Source organism: Acomys russatus, chromosome 13 (genome assembly GCF_903995435.1).
Source record: "Acomys russatus chromosome 13, mAcoRus1.1, whole genome shotgun sequence".
In the NCBI taxonomy this organism is placed as follows: domain Eukaryota; kingdom Metazoa; phylum Chordata; class Mammalia; order Rodentia; family Muridae; genus Acomys; species Acomys russatus.
The window spans coordinates 32853347-32874967 of NC_067149.1; the positions used below are offsets into that span (position 1 = coordinate 32853347).

Consider the following 21621-nt stretch of genomic DNA (forward strand, 5'->3'; position numbering starts at 1 on the left):
AGCCTGTAATGTTTGGGGTTCTACAGCAGCGCGCACTGGCCAATGACCTAACAAGATGTAATACAGTTTTCATAGTAGGCGTTACAAGTGGTGGTATAAGAGATTTAGTTAGGGCATTGTCTCCAGAATTATATTATAACTACATTTAAATTTTTTGCATATATTTATATTTTAGGAAGTTTCTCTATTAGTAGGTCTTCACAGAACAAGGATCTCAACTTAAGACCAGATATCCTGAATCTGACCGAAAAGAAAGTTGGGAATAGGCATGCTCTGATTCACAAGGGAAAATATATAGTAGAGAAAAGGATAACTATTTGGAACACAGGCATCAAGACCAATGATTAATCAACAGGACTCCAGGAAGCTAAAAAGTTCTATACAACAAAGAACACCATCATTTGAGCAAAGCAGCAGCCTACAGAATAGGAAAAATCTTTACTAACTATACATTTGATAGTGGGTTGGCATCTATAACTGTAAGGAACAACAAAATAAAACTAACAAATTGAAACTCCAAGCAGTAAGATAACAAACAACCCAATCAAAAAATGAAGTATAGAACCAACAAAGAGTTCTTAAAAGATGAAACAGAAGAATCTGATAAAAGCTTTAAGAAATGTTCAACCTCTCTAATCATCAGAGAAATGCAAATTAAAACTAATGTGTTATTTATCTTCTATCAGTCAGATAAGCCAAGAACAACAAGACAAATGAAAGTTCATGCTGGAAAAGATGAGGAAAATTGGAAACATTTGTACATTGTTGATAGGAGTGAATATTGGCACAAACACTATGGAAATCTGTGTGAGGGTTACTCAAATGCTGAAGATCCTAATGCCAGCACTCAGGAGGCAGAGGCAGGCAGATCACTGTGAGTGCAAGGCCAGCCTGATCTACAAAGCATGTCTAGGACAGCCAAGTCTACACAGAGAGATCCTGTCTCCAAAAAACAAAAACAGAAAATCAAAACAAAAATCAAATGCTGAAGATTCATCAATGACAAGATATAGCTATACCATTTTTGACATATACTCAAATGTATCTACCCCTTACTACAGAGATACTTCATCCATGGTCATTGTTGCTCTATTCAGAAGCCAGAAATTAGAAATAGTGCAGATGTCCAACAACTGATGAATGGATAATGAAACTGTGGTACATTTATACAATGAAATATTTTTCAACAGCTAAGAAAAGAAAATCATAAGATTTGCAGGTAAATAGACAGAGCTAGAAACAAACACTGTGCTTTAGATAAACCAAAGCTGAAAAGACAAATATTGCTCATTTTCTAGCCTTTATGCTTTATGCTTTTTATATTTTAATTAGAATAAACACAGAAATTATGAAACTAGTAAGAGACTGGGAAGAGGAGGGGGATCATGCAAGGAAGGGAAAATAGCATGGGCTTTAACAAGAGTCAAGGAAATCAGAATAAGAGGATTAAATGAAAAGGAGGACGGGAAGGCAGAATAAAGAAGGGAATATGGTGAAGGACATATTACAATAAAACACTTTTGAAAATCCATGTGAAATCACCTTATTAATATAACTCATTGAGTCCAATTTGTGCTTTCCATGTACTCTAAGATTTGAACCATTTACTGAATATTTTCAGTCTACCAGTAGTCACAGCATTACAACTAACTCTCCCACGTCAAGAAAGCACCCATAGTTCCTCAATCATGGGTTGGTCTCAGGACCCTCTTCATGACCTATGGTGTGATTTTGACTGGCTTGATTTTGTGAAAACAATCACACCCGCTACAATGTCATCAGTGAAACAGTCCTGTCATAGGCAGAAGACACTACTTCTGTCCAGGCCTCCCAAACAGTTGCACTTAGGATCTTTCTTCTCCCTCTGAAGGTGGGGGAAAGGGTGATATAGATGACTATGTTGTCTGCAAATTTAAGCAACAAAATAGTAACTACAAAATGTTTGAAAACATTTTTTTTCTTACTGAATATAATAATTGTTTGCTTTGCCTCAAATGATTGCATATCCTTAAAATATGTATTATATAACCATATGCTAACAGTTTCTAAACCTTTTACAAGTCATCTTTTCTCAACAGAGAGAACTGTCATTACAATACCACCATCTAAAATGGATGTTACAGTTGGTGAGAGTATCGTTTTACCCTGCCAAGTGTCTCATGACCCCACCATAGAAGTTGAATTTGTTTGGTACTTTAATGGAGATGCCATAGATTTAAAGAAAGGAGTGGCTCATTTTGAACGGATTGGAGGAGTAAGTATCTGAAATTGTTCAGTTCTTAATGAAGCAGACGATGTTTTACATGGATCCACGTAGTCCATAATCATCCTCTCTGTCTTTATTTACAGGCATAATGACTATCTATGTATAAAGCTGCATCTGTTTTTGTTTTGCTTTATTTTGTGTATTTCACAGAAATACTTGTTTTCTAGATGCAATTAGAGTAAAGGGGATAATAAAAGGGATCAATTATGGAAAACTATAATAATCTTAGTATATCTTCTAATTTCAAGACTGCCTTATGTTTAATATCTACCCAGCTGTAAAGAAACTGGGACCTGCTGTGTGTGATTATGATTTCATCCACTTCCCTCTTTCTGTCTTCAGGAATCTGTTGGGGATTTGATGATAAGGAATATTCAATTAGGCCATTCGGGAAAATATTTATGCACAGTACAAACAACACTAGAGCGCTTGTCTGCTGTAGCTGATATCATTGTGAGAGGTGAGCAGAAATGATGAAGGAGTTGTTTTATTGTTTATTCATGATCAGAAATGTCCATACAGAAATGGCAGCTGGTTGAGGAATTAAATGAGCATAAAGGGACAAGAGAAAACCGTAAGTAATTTTTTGTTTTATAAATTTCAAGATTCCATATTGTGGGTTCTATGGTTCTGAACATTAAATGCCTGCGCTTAGCACATAGTACCAAGTTCTGAAATTTAAAATGCCCTTCTGTTTATAATAAGCTATTAGTGTTAGACCAGAATAAATTCTGTAGCATTTTACATTTGTACATATTAGTTATTTTTACTTGCGTTACATTTTAAGAGAGAATGGATATCAAGTTTGAAATGACCTTGTTGGTATATGCTATTCAACAAATGCATGCTAGTGTACCCTACTCTCTAAAAATGGTATCTCTAATTTAATGTGCTATTTAGATAACACATCTGGATAAACAGATTGTTAGGATTTAATCTGTAAGTGTGTGTTATACATAGTTTGTATTTGGTAATATATTTTCTATTTAATGTATATATGCATGAATCTATGTATGACAGGTAGCCTAAACCATTGTTCTCCTCAAATGATATGCTTAAACATTTCCAACACAAGCATCATAAATGATGTTTCTCCAGGTCCCCCAGGTCCCCCAGAAGATGTAAAAGTGGAGCATATCTCTAGTACCACCTCCCAAATCAGCTGGAGACCTGGTCCTGATAATAACAGCCCCATTCAAATTTTTACTGTTCAAACTCGGACACCTTTTTCTGTGGGCTGGCAAGCTGTTGCTACTGGTAAGTGACGCAGGCATGTGTGATGATTGTCTAATAATGATACTCATAATAGTTTTTGGAATAAATATATTTTCTGACTCTTAATTTAATAATGTAAACTGTCACCTACCTCCCCAAACTGGAGATTTCTCATATTAATAACGTAATGATACACTTGAAAGCATTAAGGAAAACAAGAACACTTAAGAGTACATAAAGAAGAAGTAGTGAAATTCAGGGCTGAAATCAATAAAATAAAAATGTCAAAATATGTAATAGAGAGTCAGTGAAATGAAGAGTTGGTTTTTTGGGGAGAAAACAAATTTCAAAAGTTAGAAGTGAAGGGCCTGGAGAGATGGCTCAGAGATTAAGAACAGTGGCTCTTCTTCCAAAGGTCCTGAGTTCAATTCCTAACAACCACATGGTGGCTCATAACCCTCTATAGTGAGATTTGGTGCCCTGTTCTGGCATGCAGGTAAAACACTGTATAAATAATTAATAAATATTTTTTAAATTAGAAGCAAAAAGAAAGACATTACCACAAACAATAAGGAAATTGATAAAATCATAAGGACATACTTTAAAAATCTGTATTCTACCAATTTGGAATGCCTTAATGAAATGATTTAATTTCTTGATGTATGGGGCTACTAAAGTTGTATCAAGATGAAGTAAACAGATTCTACAGACCCAAAATCCCTAGTTAAGGAGAAGTAGTAATTAAATATCACAACAACAACAACAAAAACAACAACATGTAGGGCCAAATGGATTCGGCACAGAATTCTACAAGACCTTCAAAGAGAACCACTGCCAATATTTCACAAGTTATTCTAGAAAACAGAAATGGATGAAACATTTCTCAATTCTTGTTCTGTAGACATAATTACCACAATGCCAAAACTATACAAGGAGTTAAAAAAAAAAAAAAAAAGGAAATTATAGCTCACCATCCCTTATAAACATAGATGCAAAATTTCCCACTAAAGTGTTTGGAAACCACATTTACTAACACACACCTAAAAGATTACCCACTATGGAAAAGTTATCTTTATCCCAGAGATGCAGGGATAATAGGCATATGTGACTCAATAGATGTCATCTGTCACTTGCACAGTGGGAAAAAAAAAACAAAAAAACAAAAAAAAAAAAACAGGGACTACATGATCATTTCATTAGCTGCAGAAAGGCTTTTTGAAAAAAAACACAACAAACCAACATTCCTGCATGTTAAAAGTCTCAGAGAGACTAGGGATGTGAAGGACACACCTCAACCTAATGAAGGTAATTTGCAGCAAGCTGATATGATTCTAAATGGAGAGCAACTCAAAACATTCCCTTTAAGATTATTAACATGACGAGGATGTTCACTCTTTCCATACCTGTTCAATATTTTGATATGGCAACTGATGGCGATCAGGGGGATACAAAGAGGAAAATAAAATATCAAAGTATGCTTATGTGCAGATACTATATTATACCTAGAAATTCCTTAAGATTCCACTGTGAAATTCCTACAGCTAATAAATGTTTTCAGCAAAGTAACAGGATACAAAACTAATACAGAAAAATCAGTAGCCATCCTATATTCAAATGACAAGCAGACCTATAAGTAAATCCTGGGAACACTGCCTTTCACAATAGCCTCAGGAAGTAAAATATCTTATAAATCTAAACAAGTAAAACATTTATATATTAAAACTATAATACTTTGAAGAAAAAATTAAAGATGTCTTCAGAGGGTTGAAAGGCCTCACATGTTCATTGATTGACAGTCTTAACATCAAGAAAATAACCAGTCTATAGATTGAATCTGTAGATTCAATACAACTGCCATCAGATGTCCCACATAATCCTCAAAGTTTTGAAAAAAAATCTTAGGATTCATATGAATACAAATACAAATATCAGGATAATTTTGTACTCTTGGCTAATGCTCATTTAGCCAATGTTCTGGTTTTTGTTTTGTTTGTTTGCCTTAGTCCCTGAAATTCTCAGTGGACAGACATATAATGCAACGATAGTTGGTTTGAGTCCTTGGGTGGAATATGAATTTCGTGTTGTTGCTGGGAACAACATTGGGATTGGAGAGCCAAGCAAACCATCAGAATTGCTGAGAACCAAAGCATCAGGTAAGAACTCATTTTTTTACTGCAGATATGGAAGATCCTTTCTGTCAGAGCTCTTAAAAAAGAGGTTTTCTGTGCCTTCTAGGATTGTTTTAAAAAGTAATGTTGATAAGTTAGTGCTTCTAGTTTTCACATTTATACTGGACCGAAGCCAGGTGTATCCCACTCAGCTATTTCCCCATAATTGGTCCTTGAATTTGAGTTGAATTTGTGTTGAAATAATGTTAAACAGATGTGTGAAAAGAAGAACTTTTCAGGAATAACCTTTAACATATTTCCTACTCAAACTCCAATGGGAGTCAAGAGTTGGGAGATGTGTTAGGCTTGTTTGTTAAAATGGGGTAAAGAATTAATGCAGCATGTATTTGGTTCACCCAACCTTTATTTTCATCCACTTTTTCAATTCTGATCTAGTTAGAGCTTCACTGAGTAATACCATAAATTCTTCTCCATGTAACTGAGGTAATTCCTAATCTCACTGAACAAAGTGTGAAAAGAGCATCAGCTGGTTGACCTAAGAGCAGAGCCCAAGTGCATCCTTGCTTCAAGTCATGCCTGCTTTAAGTTTTTCATAACAAATCTTCATCTCCTCACCTCAGCTGTCACAACCAGGGTGGCACACCTAGTCTTTTGTTGTGCAAAGCTCATACAGTTCCCATTCTTATTCAGCCAAATAAACGTCAAATCCTTTTTTTCTGTTGCCTTAGTTTAACACACATGAATTAAATGTGAGTTTCCATAAAGTGTGCACAATTATCAAAAGCAGGTACCAATAACTTTCTTTTTAATGGAAGGTGATTTTAGTTTGTTTACTTGTTTGTTTTTGTAGTGCTGGGAATTGAACTCGGGACCTGTCCCATACCAGCCAAGTGCTCTGAGAAGCAATGCACATCTTCCTCCTGACCTCATAATTTTGCTTTAGAGTTGATTATAGAAATATATTTGGAAATACTAACACTGAATTAAATAGTGCAGGTGTCTAGAGTTAAGAGAAGGTTCTTTTAGTTTATAGAAGATGACGTGAAGAACAAGACTTAAACTCTTCACTTCTGGCATTCTGGATATGAACCCCTTTCTGTGGATTCTCACACCCCAGATTTGCCCAATTAATCCTTTACCCTCCACCCAGCTGATCAACAGCTTCAGTTCCAAGTAGACCCACTGAGTCAGGTGTAGCTCTTTCATCTGGATACTAGCTTTGGTTTCCAGTTTTTGTTCCCTTATTTGTTTGTTTGATTTCCCTGGCCACTTTGCGACTTTGGCAAGGTCTACCCCAATAACAAAGTTACTGCAGTAACACTGTATGCTTGCTACTACCAAGCAATATTGCTCTCCTAGCAGTAAGACTTGGAGGTTTCATGTTGACATTCTACGCAAGTCCACATATCACAAAAGGACCTGCCCACCCGCCTCTTTCTAGTCATTAAAGACACACTTTTCCTCTAAATATAGTTAATATTATAATTGAATTACAACACGATGGGGTTAAGATACAGCATGGAAGTTAAGAGCTCTTTTGTTCCTGCTTTCCTGGATGACCTGGACTGAGTTCATAGCACCCACATTGAGTGGCCCACAGCCACCTGCACTTCCAGCTCTACCTAGCATCGTCTCCAGTTTCCACAGGTGCCTGTGAGCAGATACTACACACTCACACAGGCACCAACACACAGACATTTTTCAAAACTGCATTTATAATAATATATACTTTTCATTATGTTGGAAACTAGAAAAAAAAATCATGTAAGTTTAATTTAAAAAGATTGCTTGCATAACTAAACTTTGGAAAAGTCTCAAAAATATGTGATGCAGTCCAAGGGCAGTATATCCAGCAACTATGTAGACATTACCATGATCATGATGCCTTTGACAGAACGAATGACAATACTTAGTATGGCTTATTTCCACTTGATCTTTATGAGACTGATAAGAAAACAAAATGAAGGGTAAATTAACCTTAAAATATATGTTGGGAACAAGCCATCTTAAGAACAAACATTAGGTTATCGTAGCATCATTTTGTTGACAGAGTTAACCACCTGCCTAAGACGGTAAAGGGGGCAGCCTAGGATTCTTCAGATAGTCCAAATGGTCAGAAAAAAAAAAAAGAATCTGCCACGAGTAGTTGAGTAACCCCCCTCCCACATTCAATCATTTTCATCTTTGACTAACATTTCCAAACATACCTAAAGATATCAATGCCAATTTCTGAATCTTGAATAAAAAATAGTGCCATGTAAGTAAGTTCAGATAGTTCAGCATTCAGAAGTCATGCAGAAGATTTACCCATTATTACAGATTTAGGATGGTTTTTGCTACTATGTCAAGATGAAGAATATTTTTAATACTTTTAAGTACGCGATACAATCTGTATTCTGGCTCCCTTCTTTCTCCCTTTGAGTCCTGTACCAGGACTTGTTATGGTTACCATTTACCTTGAGCCATGCTTACCACCAATCCTCATAGAGCTGAATAGCATAGTATTCTTCCTAGTACATCAGTATTACCGGTGCCTTGATCTTAGATCCAAAGACTAAGCTGAAGTCATAGATCTTCAGTCATGTTTTTTTTTTTTTTAAAACAGGAGAAATCTTGGATTTTACAAGGGAAAAGTTTAAAATTACTCTTACTCACTCCAGACTAATTTAAGTACAAGAATTTAATTTTAAATGTTCAAATATCCCGATGGTTAAGAAAGGAAAAACATCCAGCTTGTTTATTGACAAAAAATAATGAATTAATGTACTGCCTGAGTAACTTGTTTACAGCACTACTGTCTAATTAGGCACTAAATCAGCGGTGTCACCGTCACCATCTGAATGCAACATCATTTTGCCAATTAGTAGATGATGCATAATAATGTCAAACATACGATGTTACTTGATTTTTAATTAATTTTGGAGCCAAGGTGCCCATGTATCAAACAAAACTGTGTCCTCTCTCTTAGAAATTTGGATATGTGTAAACATCATTTATGTTCATTAAAAATGCAACAGTCTCTCGGTTTGCCAGGGTGAGAGCTTTGAAAGGTGAAACCCTCCCAAACAGAACTCTTCTTGATGAAGATATTCCTTTCGTCCTAACCGTCCACCTTTCTCTTGGTTGTCTGCAGTCCCCATTGTGGCACCAATAAATATCAACGGAGGCGGTGGAGGCAGATCGGAACTTGTCATTACGTGGGAGGTAATTTTCTGTCCAACTAAGTTATTTTTGAACAAGAAAAAGTTGAGCTGGCCAGGAAGAATACTGGAAAAAAAAAATCTTTATTTGATCACTTCAGAGGACATATAAAATTCAGGGCATAAAAGCATATCACTCTGACAATGAATTATTTAGCAGTGATATTATGCAATTCTTATTTCAACTAAAGTAAGGGAATGCGACTAGTTCGGCACAAAGTGTCACATATAAATATAAAACAATGCCGGTGTCTACTGAGAGCTGGTCAGTAGTGTCATTAAGACTAGGTGGAATGGGTACTGGTTTACTGACTAGCTATAGAATTCTTTCACTGTGGGTATGGTAGACTTCAAAGGCTATGATTATTGTTGCAACAGTGATCTTTACAGTATCAGCTGCTCTTTTCCAGCATCCACATGAAGTCTTAGGAGCATCAAATTGCTATGCTGGTCATTCTACTTCAGCTTAACGTATGGTTTCTTTCTTTCTTTTTTTTTTTTTTTTTATTAATTTATTCTTGTTACATCTCAATGTTTATCCCATCCCTTGTATCCTCCCATTCCTCCCCCCCCCCATTTTCCCATCATTCCCCTCCCCTATGACTGTTCCTGAGGGGGATTACCTCCCCCTGTATATTCTCATAGGGTATCAAGTCTCTTCTTGGCTACCTGCTGTCCTTCCTCTGAGTGCCACCAGGTCTTCCCCTCCAGGGGACATGGTCAAATGTGAGGCACCAGAGTACGTGAGAAAGTCATATCCCACTCTCCACTCAACTGTGGAGAATATTCTGACCATTGGCTAGATCTGGGAAGGGGTTTAAAGTTTACCTCCTGTATTGTCCTTGGCTGGTGCCTTAGTTTGAGCGGGACCCCTGGGCCCAAATCTGTCTATCATATTGTTCTACTTGTAGATTTCTAGGACCCTCTGTATCCTTTTATTTTGCTATTCTCCCATGCGTCTCTCATTTCAAGTCCCAATAGGATGCCTTCCCCTCTGTCCCAGTTTCCTGGTAAGTGAAGGCTTTCGTGGGACATGCTCCTTGGGCTAGTATGCAGATATAAGTGAGTTTATACCATTTGATTCTTTCTGTTTCTGGGTTAACTCACTCATTATGATCATTTCTAGCTCAATCCATTTATCCACAAATTTCGGGAATTCCTTGTTTTTAGTAGCTGAGTAGTATTCCGTAGTGTATATGTACCACAGTTTCTTTATCCATTCTTCTACTGAGGGACACTTAGGCTGTTTCCATGTTCTGGCTATTATGAATAAGGCTGCTATGAACATTTTTCTTTTTCAGACTACAAGTTTTGTTATCATTTGGTATCATAAACTTGACGGCAGTCATTTCCAGTCTTTTCACGTTGCAACGTGATGTTGCCACTTTTGCAGTTTGCTTTCCAGAATGCTGCTGCAGTGGAGATATTTTTTAAAAGTATATACAAAATAAAATCCCTCCCAACATTTTAAGTAAATTTTCTGCTTTGTTCATCGTCCACATGTCCATTCATCTATGCCTATGCCCAGCTGCATGCAGCCTGCAGGGTAAAGGTTGGGCCCGACTGTGTTAGGTTCAATCAATCCATAATTCATCATTTGTACTTCCGTTCTTCCTTAGCTAGGAATTCTTCAGTATGTTGAGGAATGTAGTCATATCTTTACTGTTTCACCAGTTTTCACTTTGATTTCTCCTTCCTCATGCATTCTATTGTCTCTTGACTTTTGACTTCCCTGATTTATAGTTGTTTGGAGGAAAAAAGAACATAGGTCAAAAGATGTGGATTTCAGACACATTTCTAATTTTGATTCAGCCTTTATCAGGCAGAGAGAGAGAGAGAGATGGAGAGACAGAGAGACAGAGACAGAGAGAGAGAGACAGAGAGAGAGAGAGAGAGAGAGAGAGAGAGAGAGAGAGAGAGAGAGAGAGAGAGAGAGAGAGAAAGATGCAAATATTCGATAGAGCAGTGATATGTGTCTGATCTTTTTGCTTTAACTTTTTGGCATATGGTTCTCAGGTGACATCCTACTAGATAATTTCAGTGGCCGTACAGATGCTATTCAAGAGTATCAAACATATTATTCCTGCTCACATTGGTTGGTGTTAAACGTACAGATCTTGTTTGGTTGTTTTATATTAGAGATTTTGCGGGTGCAGGTTCTCCGTCCTATATGGAAGACACCATTGCACAGCAGATAGTCTAGCCCTCTGGCTACTATCTTTCTGCTCTATCCTTCACAATGTTTCCCGAGCCTTCAGGATAGAAGCTGTATTTTAGAGCTATCAATTGTGGTTGTGTATCCCACATTGTTTCTGTATTTTAGCTGGTTGTGGATTTCCAAATGGTCTCTGGTACATAAAGCAGCTTTTTTTTTTTCTTTAAAGAAGTGAAACCTACATTTACCTATGATTATAAAGTATTTGGAATGCAGTTAAAAATTATACTGGCAAAGGAAAATGACAGTAGTAGGTCCTTCTTTAGAGCTTGTGACCTCCTTATCCAAGGGCATATCTCTATGTTTACAGTAACAGGTATGAATTTGCTTCTTTCAACAGACTTTAATTCCATTTAAATAGCTGCTTGTGGTATCCAAGATGTAAGTGCAAATATTGCACCTTTGGGGACATCTTACCACACTGGCCATTCATTTCTATTGTTCAAAGACATTACAGTTGTGTAGGACTATTGATTGCTTTTCTTACTTAACATCTTGCACCATAACTTCTCATACTATTAGAACCAGTTCTCAAGGAAGAAAGTTCTAGGTCAATTTTGATTGATTTTTTTTTTCTAGTCGTTTAGACTAAAGTGTGAGGATTTATGTCACTAGAGTTCTTATTTTAAACCCAGCCTACAACCCACGTGTGACTAGGCCTGTGTTTGTTTGGCATTGATTTATACTAAAGTACAATTGAGCATTATTAGTCCTTATCAATTTTAATAAATTTTACCTTCAATAAAATTTCTGAGCTTTTGAGAACTTTCCCAACGGAAGGAGACAACTCTCTTTTCTATCTTCAACTGCTACATAAATTTCTACATTATATGGCTCTCAGTCCATGTGAGAAAAATGAATGGAAGAACCTAAATAAGTCACTTTTGCTTCATGTTGAACTGAATTTCTCAGGCTCGGCCCTTCCTTGGATGACCATTACAATGAGGAAATGTACTTTACTGCAAAACAAGTGGCCTCTGCAAATGGAACAGGACATTGCAAAATCACATCTGAGAATAAAGGAGCTTCAAAGTAAATCAAGTGCAAGTTGTTGAATTCTTATAAACCTCTTGCAAATTATCCCCGAGTAATTATCTAATTCTTGTTCCTTTTCTCAAGAGAAAAGGTCTCACTCTTTCCCAGTTTCGTGAGCTGTGTTTTTTTTTTTTTTTTCCTGCCTTTTTGTTCAAAGTGTTTTTTAGACTGTCCCACCTGGAAGAAAATAGAGACTAGTTTGGGTCACCTCAGCTAATCGGAATTTATTTTAAAGCTACAATGAAAGTGATGAGGAAATGAAAATAGTGTCTGCAACTGAGCAGCTAGTCAATTGAGAAAGGAGGTTATGGTTGATCTCTGTAGGTCATAGCGGTTATACTCCAGTCAGTTGTTCCTGTAAGCTGGGCTCAGTCTCCTAGTTTCTTATGCATGCATGCAGCTCTTTCTGTCTCCTTTGCCTGCAATCTTGTGCAAGGCTACTAGCTATTTCCTCCCTACTTACTTCAGAGATTTGAGAGATATGCATTTAATTCATTTTGTCTCCTGCATGTGTGTGTGTGTGTACTCCTGTGCGTGCACATGTCCGTATGAAGAACAGAAGACAACCTGCAGGTGTCCTCCTCTTCCACCAATGTGAATCCAGAGATAGAACTCAGGTCCGAATGAGTAACAAGCACCTTTACCTGCTGGACAAATTCTGTTGCCTGAAAGCTTAGAAACAAGCAAACAAAGAAAAGCTTAGCCTCTATTTCCCCAGTGCTTTTTCTTCCTTACCTTTTCTCCTGGTTGCCTATGCTGGGTTTTACTTTGGTGCCTTCTAGACCTCAGGCTTCATATAGAAACTTTGTAAGGGAGTCAATTGGCTCTATTAATTGCTACAGGACATTAAAAAGTCTGCACCTTTTGCTCTAGAGTGTGTCCCTGGGAGATGCAGTACAAGCAGCAAGTTAAAGGGATTCAATAAGTAGACATGTGACCATGAAAACCAGTACTATTGGTTCAGGTACACACTTATCTAATTTTTAAAAATTACAAAATAACACAACAAAATATTTTTTCCTACAGAAAAACAGTAAATGTTATTGATTCATAAATAAATGTAGCTATAATCAGGTGCGATGTTTGTCACTGGTTCACATAATTATAATTTTCGTATCTATGGGGTTCTGAAAGAATATATAGCAGTTTCATTTAGTGAGAAATATTTTAACTGTTCTGTATGAAATTATCAATGTGTGTTTTTTGTCAGGATAAATGTACATTAATGCTTTTCATGGGGCACATACTATAAAATGCTGGGAGTGTCTTTATGCTTTTGAAGAAAATACTCTATTTCTTAAAGTATATATTATTAAAAGGTGATTATATCACACTCATCTTAGAAGATTTTTTGAAATATTGAAAATAAAGTATATTTAGCAAAAGATAGTTAATAAGTTAATTTGGTGCTGAACTTAAAAATTCATGTAATATTATGTTTAGCTTGTACCATTAAAGCTTTCAGTCTTCTAGTGTATTTTATCATGGATATGTATGAATGATCAAGGAAAAAATAAACATATGTAATACCTTCCTTATATATCTTTTTGAAAGCTACAGCTGTCTATTTGAATACCTTACACTAGAAATATTTTCTTGAATGGCACTCTAAATAAAAGTATTTTAAATTCTTCCTTAAATATTGTAATTATCCATAACTCCCTCTATAGAAGTAATCAACAAATATAATAATAGTTTAAAAAATTGCTTAAGAATGTTGAGTGATCAGTTGCATTCTGCCCAAGTCCATTCCAGAAGAACTACAGAATGGAGAGGGATTTGGGTATATCGTTATGTTCCGGCCAGTGGGCTCAACAACCTGGATGAAGGAAAGAGTAGCACTTGTTGAATCATCAAGGTTCATCTACAGAAATGAGAGCATCATGCCCCTGTCTCCCTTCGAAGTCAAAGTGGGAGTGTACAATGATGAAGGAGACGGATCCCTGAGCACAGTGTCCATTGTCTACTCTGGGGAAGATGGTAAGCTACCTTGAGCGTCAGAATGCTTTTCCTTGTAACTTTACGTACAATTTGATTTTTTTGGTTGTTTGTTTCATTTAACTTGAGTCTCTTTCTTAAATATGGTGATGTCTTTTCCTTGATGGTAGAACCTCAGCTGGCACCAAGAGGAACTTCTGTGCAGAGTTTTTCTGCTTCTGAAATGGAGGTTTCCTGGAATGCCATTGCTTGGAATAGAAACACTGGAAGAGTGCTGGGCTATGAGGTAAGTCACCTTGACTACACTCTGGTTGTAGATGCAACAGATCACTACACTGTAGCCTTTGTGCAGGAGTTTGTTAGGATGACTTATTTCCTGTCATGTACTAGTATACTCATTATTACTCTGCTTTACATCATTGTACCCAAACAGCTGATTGAATCAATTTTAAAAGAATGTGGGATATGGTAGCTGGGGGAAGATGCTGGATAGATAGACCTATGATTTCTTCTGGCTTATATGTGCAATACTGCACCTGGTCATACATACATTCTCACAGTTGGATATATACAAAAAATAAACTATTTTCAAAAAATAAAAGCATGAATAGCTTATTTTCACTCAGAATTTCAGAGCTTCAGTCTATGTTTGGCCTGTTGCGTTAGGGGTCACAGTGAAGAGAGCTGACTGTGAGAACACCTGGCAGGGGAAGATGCTTGCTGTAGTAGCCAGAAAAACAGTGATACAGGACAGGTCACATTATCCCTTTCAAGGTCATGACCTCAATGATCTAACTCCCCCCTACACGGCACCACCTCCTCAAGATTCTTCTACTTCCCCAAATTCATTGCCTGTGACAATTCTTTCAATACAGAAGCCTTTAGAGTAAGAGTGTAAATCCAACGCAGGCCTCTGGGTAAGAGGGTGGCGTTCTAGACGTGGAATTTCAAAGGGGTCTGTCACATGAGTAGAAGGTTTTGTTTCTTTTGGGGAGAGAAAGGGTGCAAGGAAAAATTACAAATGCTTGGAAAGGTGTTGTTCCATAAAAGACAAAATATCCATGTCCTAAGTCACTGGACTTGCAGGATGAAGAATTATAAATGATTAATGGCATTCCCTTTATGTACCCTCAGACCTGGAGCCTTGTGAAACACAGTCCTATAAATGTGATTTGTGTCTTTCTGTATAGTTTAAATGGAAGAAATTGAGGAAAATCTGTATTGTTTTCCCCCTTGTCACTTAGGTCCCTTAAACTCGATGATTAAGCTCTTCAAGTCATATTCTAAGCAGATTTCTCAGTAAAATTATGTGGTTTAAGACCTACAAAGGTACCCTCTCTAACAATATAATGACTGTACTTTGAATAACGAAATAATTTACTTGAGAGGTTCACTTGAGAGGAAATATTGTGAGAAGAAAATTTCTTTTCTTTTCTTTTCTTTTCTTTCTTTCTTTCTTTCTTTCTTTCCTTACTTATTTTTTTTTGTTTTCAACACAGAGTTCCTCTGTGTAGTCCTGGCTGTCTTGGACTCACTCCACCTGCCTCTGCCTCCGGAGTGCTGGGATTAAAGGCGTGCACCACCATGCCCTGCAGCAAGAAAACTTCATATGAGCTCTGTCTTCTTAACATATTTTTATGCATTCCTTTTTACTTTTGCCTGAAATGTTGTAGGCTACTCATCTTACTTAATTGCAACTGTATGCCTATTAAACTGGATATTTTATAGTGGTAAATTTGTTTGCTTAAGATCACATAGATGCGTTCCTTTCCTCTCACGTCTGTATTGAGTTTAAAACATTTCCAACACTGCTTATCTTCAAATTCTAAGATATCTGTTCCCATTTCCCAGTCTTTGGAATGCATCCTATGCTTTCTTTATACATACACATTCCAACCTGCTAGATTTTTTTGTCTTGTTTCAGTGTGTCTGAAGCAATGTTTTACATAGCAAGCCATCACTGTGGGTGGGGTTGTCAATTATCCTGGGACTCCAAAAACTCTGAAAGAAATAGTAATACCAAAACATCTAAAAATTTGATTTATGGCATGAAACTTGTTTTCGTCTGAATTATTATATACCCTTAGTTAACATTGATAACCGATAACCTTTAGATAGTTCATTAATTCCTTTGGCAACCTACAAATGCCCAGGCTCTCTTTCTTTTTCATGGTGAGTATTTCTTGTTTACTCGCTATTCATATTAGATATTTATTTTGCAGGGGAGGTATATCCATTCTAATTAAATACATGGTTTATCATCTATACTCTTCTTAGCTACGCTTCAATGGTTGACATTTTTCATCATTTGGTTTTACCACTCAGGTCTTATACTGGACAGACAACTCCAAAGAATCTATGATTGGTAAAACTAGAGTCAGTGGAAATGTCACTGCCAAGAACATTACAGGACTAAGAGCTAATACAATTTACTTTGCCTCTGTGAGAGCCTATAACACTGCAGGGGCAGGACCCTCAAGTCCCCCAGTCAATGTCACCACCAAAAAGTCCCGTAAGTATACATCACAATCGAGGTCATACAAGGCATTAATCTGTGAGTAACCAACCTTCCTGTGCTCCATGATCATTTCATCCTTCCCACTGCAAAGTTTTATTCTTGGGTCGGCTTGGTGATTTGGTTTGTGCCTTTACAGATGATATATGATGATATATATAACTAATAATAGAACTAAAATAAACCATTTTGATATATTTGAAATTATATAAAGAAAGAAGTTTGATTATATCTATAATTGAAATGACACATGCAATCTTAGCACTCAAGGAGGCAGAGGCAGTTGGATCTCTATGAGTTCTAGGCCATTCTGGTCTACAAAGTGAGTCCAGGACAGCCAAGGCTACACAGAGAAACCCTGCCTCAAAACAAACAAAACAAACAAACAAAGAGAAAACTTCTTTTTTAATTTTTTAAAATTCATTCATTTATTTATTCACTTTATATCAGGACAGTAGCCCCTCCCTCCTCTCTTCCCAGTCCCCTCCTCCCTCCCTCTTACCCCCTTCTCTATCCCTCAAAAAAAGAGAACCCCCAGCCACCCACCCCACTTTATCAAGTTGCATCAATATTGAGTGAGTGCACCCTCTTCTCCTGCGATCTGAAGAGGAAGACCTGGCAAGGGGAAGTGATCAAAAAGCAGGCAACAGAGTCCATGTCAGAACCAACACTGCTCCCCTTACTATGGGACCCACATGAAGCCTGAGCTGCCCATCTGCTAACCTGTGTAGGGACCCTCTGGGACAAGTCTATGCATGGTTAGTTGGCTCTGTTGGTCTTCTTGTGGAGCTCCTGTCACTTCCAGGTCCTTCTATTCATCTCCACATTTTCCATAATATTCCCTATGTTTTGCTCAATGTTTGGCTGTGAGTCTCAGTATCTGTTTAGATCCACTGCTAGATGTGGCTTCTCAGATTAAATCTCTTTACAGGAACTTCTTCTCTGTATGCCATAAAAATAATACGTATTGTAGTTTATATTTCTGTTCATGAGTGTGCCTCCGTGTGTGTGTGTGTGTGTGTGTGTGTGTGTGTGTGTGTGTGTGTGTGCCTGCAGGGGTCAGAAACAACTAACACATACACTTGGAGCTCGAGTTACAAGTGGTTCTAAGCTTCACAAGTGGGTTTTGGAAGCCAAACTCAAGTCCTCTAGAAGAGCAATTTGCAGCATTAAGGCAATGACAAGAGACTTCTCAGAATTTAGGTGGACAAGATCATACCTAAATTACACTTTTTTTCTTGTTTTCAGCCTTGAGTGATTATCATTGTCTCTGAGCAGAGGCAAGCAGGTGACTGACTTCGAAGATGAGATAGGAAGACTGAGATTTTGAACTTTAACGTGCCTTTAGTTACCATATATTCCCCAGTGTTCAAGTGCCGTCTCTGAGTGCCTGTTCCAGTCCATGTAAACTGAAATTTCCCAGACCTGTTTTACTCCATTTTCTAACTGCAGATAGAATGGACAGAAATACTTCTCAGGAAAAGATTAGATAAGCATACAGCCCTGCTCCACCTCCTGTTGTATACCGAGTCAGTTACATTTATGTTCTTTAACTGTGCTACGAGATTATGCTAGTTTGAAGGAGAAAGGCCACCACAGTCCCATGTATTTGAATATTTATTCCCAAGTTGGAACTCTTTGGGAAGGTATAGGTAATGAGCCCTTGTTAGAAGAGTTATACCACTGGTTGTAGGCTTTGAGATTTCAAAAACACTCGTGCTGTTCCCAGAGTGCACTCTCTGCAGGTGAAAATGTGAGGTCTGAGCTGTTCATAACACCATGCATTTGCTCTGCCCTCACAGACTCTAACCTTCTAAAACTACAAGCCCAATTAAATACCTTCTTGTATAAATTGCCTTATCACTCTGAAGCAGGTTTGATTTTAGTTAACCTCAAGTCTGGATGGAAATATCCAGTCAACCACTGGTTTTAAAATTGTTCAGGCATTTATTCTCTCTGATTGATAGGTACCAAAGGACAGAGAAAAGGTGTTTTTTTGTAGTTCAATTAATAGCTCATGCCGAATCAAAGCTTATTAGAAATGTATATTGGTATTAAAGAGACTCCAAGATTCATAAGGTGATAAACTGAGAAACTTAGAAACATTTTACTGCAGCTACTGAGCCAAGACTTAGTTCAAATCTGATATGTAATTGAATTGACCAGGTTAAGGTAGAATGAGCCTGGAAGTAAGTTGTGTGTGTGTGTGTGTGTGTGTGTGTGTGTGTGAGAGAGAGAGAGAGAGAGAGAGAGAGACAGAGAGACAGAGAGACAGAGAGACAGAGAGACAGAGAGACAGAGACAGAGAGACAGAGACAGACAGAGACAGAGACAGAGAGACAGAGGGGAGGGAGGGAAGAGAGAGGGAGGCAGAGGCATAGAGAAACAGAAAGATTAATAAAACTTTTTTTCTGTAACTCGAGTTTGTTAATTGGATTGCTCGTGCACCTTAAATTAAATGTATATAATTTATACCAGTCTATTATATGCCTTTAAGAAGATATATCTTCAAGTTTATTCTGTTGAACCAACATAGTCCTTCCAATAGCTCAAATGAAATTTATATTATATACCAACAATATTATTGTTTTTATCTAATAGCACAGGATTTCCTCATTAAGCAATATAGCTTTTCAAAGCAGTTTTATTACCAAGGAATAAGTTAATCTAGCATGCAGTATGTGGTAGCTTTAAATAGATATGGTCCACATAGACATATGTTTGAATGTTATGCTCATAAAGAGTAGCAATGTTAGCAAGTGTGGCTTGTTGGAGGAAGAATGTCACTTTGCGGGTGGGCTTTGAGGTCTCCTATGTTCAAGCCATGACCAGATTGGCAGACAGTCTCCTGCTGCCTGTGGATTAAGATGTAGAACTCTTAGCTTGTTCACTCCCCCCTCTCACACCCACCCCATGCCATGGATGCTGACATACTTCCCACAATGACAATAATAAACTAAACCTCTGAAACTATAAGCCAGCCCTAATTAGCTGGTATCCCTTCACAGCAATGATACTCTAACTAGGACAGAAATTGATACCAGGGACTGGGGTAACAGACCTGATTATACTTTTGTTTGAAGGAATGTGGATTTGGGGACTTTGAATTAGGAAAGCAGTGGAATGCTTTAAGCATGGCTTTATGGACCACACTAATGGATGCATGAAAGACAGTGGTTCTGAGGGTGATTTGAACTGTGAGGATTTGGCTCAAGAGGTGTCACAGGAGAAGAATTTTAGAATGTTGCTTTTATATCATTCTCTGTGATATTTTGGTGAAGAATGTGGTTGCTTTTTGCCCTTGTCAGAAGAGTCTACCTGAGGCTGTACTGAAGAGATTTAGATTTTTTGCATTAGCAAAGGAACTCTCAAAACAGCCTAGTATGGACTCTGTTATGTGGTTTCTAAGGTTTACTCTTAGGAAGAACATTTTGATGAAACAGAGCAAGCTGAGCAAGCAAAAATGCGAAATGTACAGATTGAGAAGAAAAGGGGCACCAAAAAGTGGAGTGGAGATAAATCCTATGTAAAATAACTTCGTGGGTCCAGGCTTGTTGGAACAAGCCTTTAATCCTAGGACAAGACAAGGACAGCCCATTTTAGGCAGTGAAGGAAACCATTGAAAACAAAGCTGGTCAAAATTCAATGGAAAGAGGGGAGTCATGTTCCAAGCCCAGCAAGCAGAAGAACATGACAGTGTCAGGTCAGCCATGTGGTTCTGGCTTTAAAGTCAAAGATAGAAGAAATGGGCTATGGAATCTCCTTCTACAAATAAAGAATATCATTTAGGCCAAGGCATGGGGTGGGGAGGGGGGAGTTCCTACATGTAGGACCACAGAGAACATTCTGTGAAAGGGTTATGGATCTCCTTCCACAACTAAGAAAATCCACTGAGGCCAGGTTTTTGGCAGAAATGTCCCTTCATGGAGGCCCAGAATGTCCATTATTTGAAGCTATGAAGGGTAAATACAGTATTTCTTTGGATATGCCAAGTGCTTAGAGATTCCAGAGCTGTAGGATACTAACTGAGGAAAGCTGCTAACAGGGTTCTACTCCCTGGTGGAACCAGCCCAAAAGAAAGAGTGTGTTGCAGTCAATGAGGCTGAAAGGAGTTAGAGATTTGAAGAATGTTTTGACATGAGACGTGGAGATGCAGAGTTTTGGAATTTGCCCAGCTGGCTTTCAGTCTTCCTTCGTTGCAATATTTCCTCACTATGCTTCTTTTCCTACATTTTGGCAGTTATGTATACCCTCTGCTATGATATTTTGGAAGTATATGATCTATTCTTTTATTTTTATTTTATAGGGGGTTACAGTTAAGAGATTGTATGAATCTCAGAAGAGACTTCGAACTTTAGACTTTTCAACATTGTTAAGAATGTGATAGAATATGGGGAGGACTTTTGAATTTGGACTAAATTCATTTTGCATTATGTTCTGGCTACAAGGCCTATGAGGGAAGAGAGTAGAATGTTGTGGTTTGAGTAGGAATGGCCCCTATAGACCCATGTGTTTGAATGCTTGGCCCACAAAGAGTGGCACTGTTAGGAGGTGTGGCCTTGTAGGAGTAGGTGTGATTTTTGTTGAAGGAAGTGTGTCACTTTGGGGGTAGGTCATGAGGTGTCCTATGCTCAAGCTCTGCCCAGTGTGGCAGACTGTCCCCTTCTGCTGCCTGTGGGTTAAAATGTAGAACTCTTAGCACTTTCTCCAGCACCATGTCTGCCTGCAAACTTCTGTGTTTCCTGCCATGATAATAGGCTAAACCTCTGACACTGTAAGGCAGCCCAATTAAATGTTTTCCTGTATTAGAGTTGCCTTGGTCATGGAGTCTCTTCATAGCAGTGAAAAACTATCTAAGGCACAGTGCTCAGAGGAAAATGAGAATCCACATTCTCACCACCACGATGCCATAGCCAATCAAGTGGAACCACACAAATATCAGTCAAACCCTTTAAAGCTATAAGCTAAAATAAAATTTTCTTCCATAAATGTTTCTTTTAGGCATTTAGTCACAGCATTTACAAAAGTAACTAATCAAAAGAGTGTTCCACTCAGATGCTGTCAGTCTAGTTTTCTAACTTTGATGTTCTTGCCTCTTTCACCCACTT

The 21621-nt window shown here is 37.7% G+C and overlaps 1 protein-coding gene across 1 annotated transcript in view; it reads left to right on the forward strand.

Moving 5' to 3' along the window:
- Cntn6 (contactin 6) overlaps positions 1-21621 on the forward strand; it is a 338355-nt gene that overhangs the window by 304246 nt on the left and 12488 nt on the right. The window contains exons 13-20 of the mRNA XM_051155006.1: positions 2079-2254; positions 2609-2726; positions 3365-3523; positions 5485-5634; positions 8744-8814; positions 13806-14040; positions 14169-14284; positions 16324-16510. Of these exons, the coding sequence (XP_051010963.1) occupies positions 2079-2254; positions 2609-2726; positions 3365-3523; positions 5485-5634; positions 8744-8814; positions 13806-14040; positions 14169-14284; positions 16324-16510 (1212 nt within the window). The remainder of the gene's footprint in view (positions 1-2078; positions 2255-2608; positions 2727-3364; positions 3524-5484; positions 5635-8743; positions 8815-13805; positions 14041-14168; positions 14285-16323; positions 16511-21621) is intronic.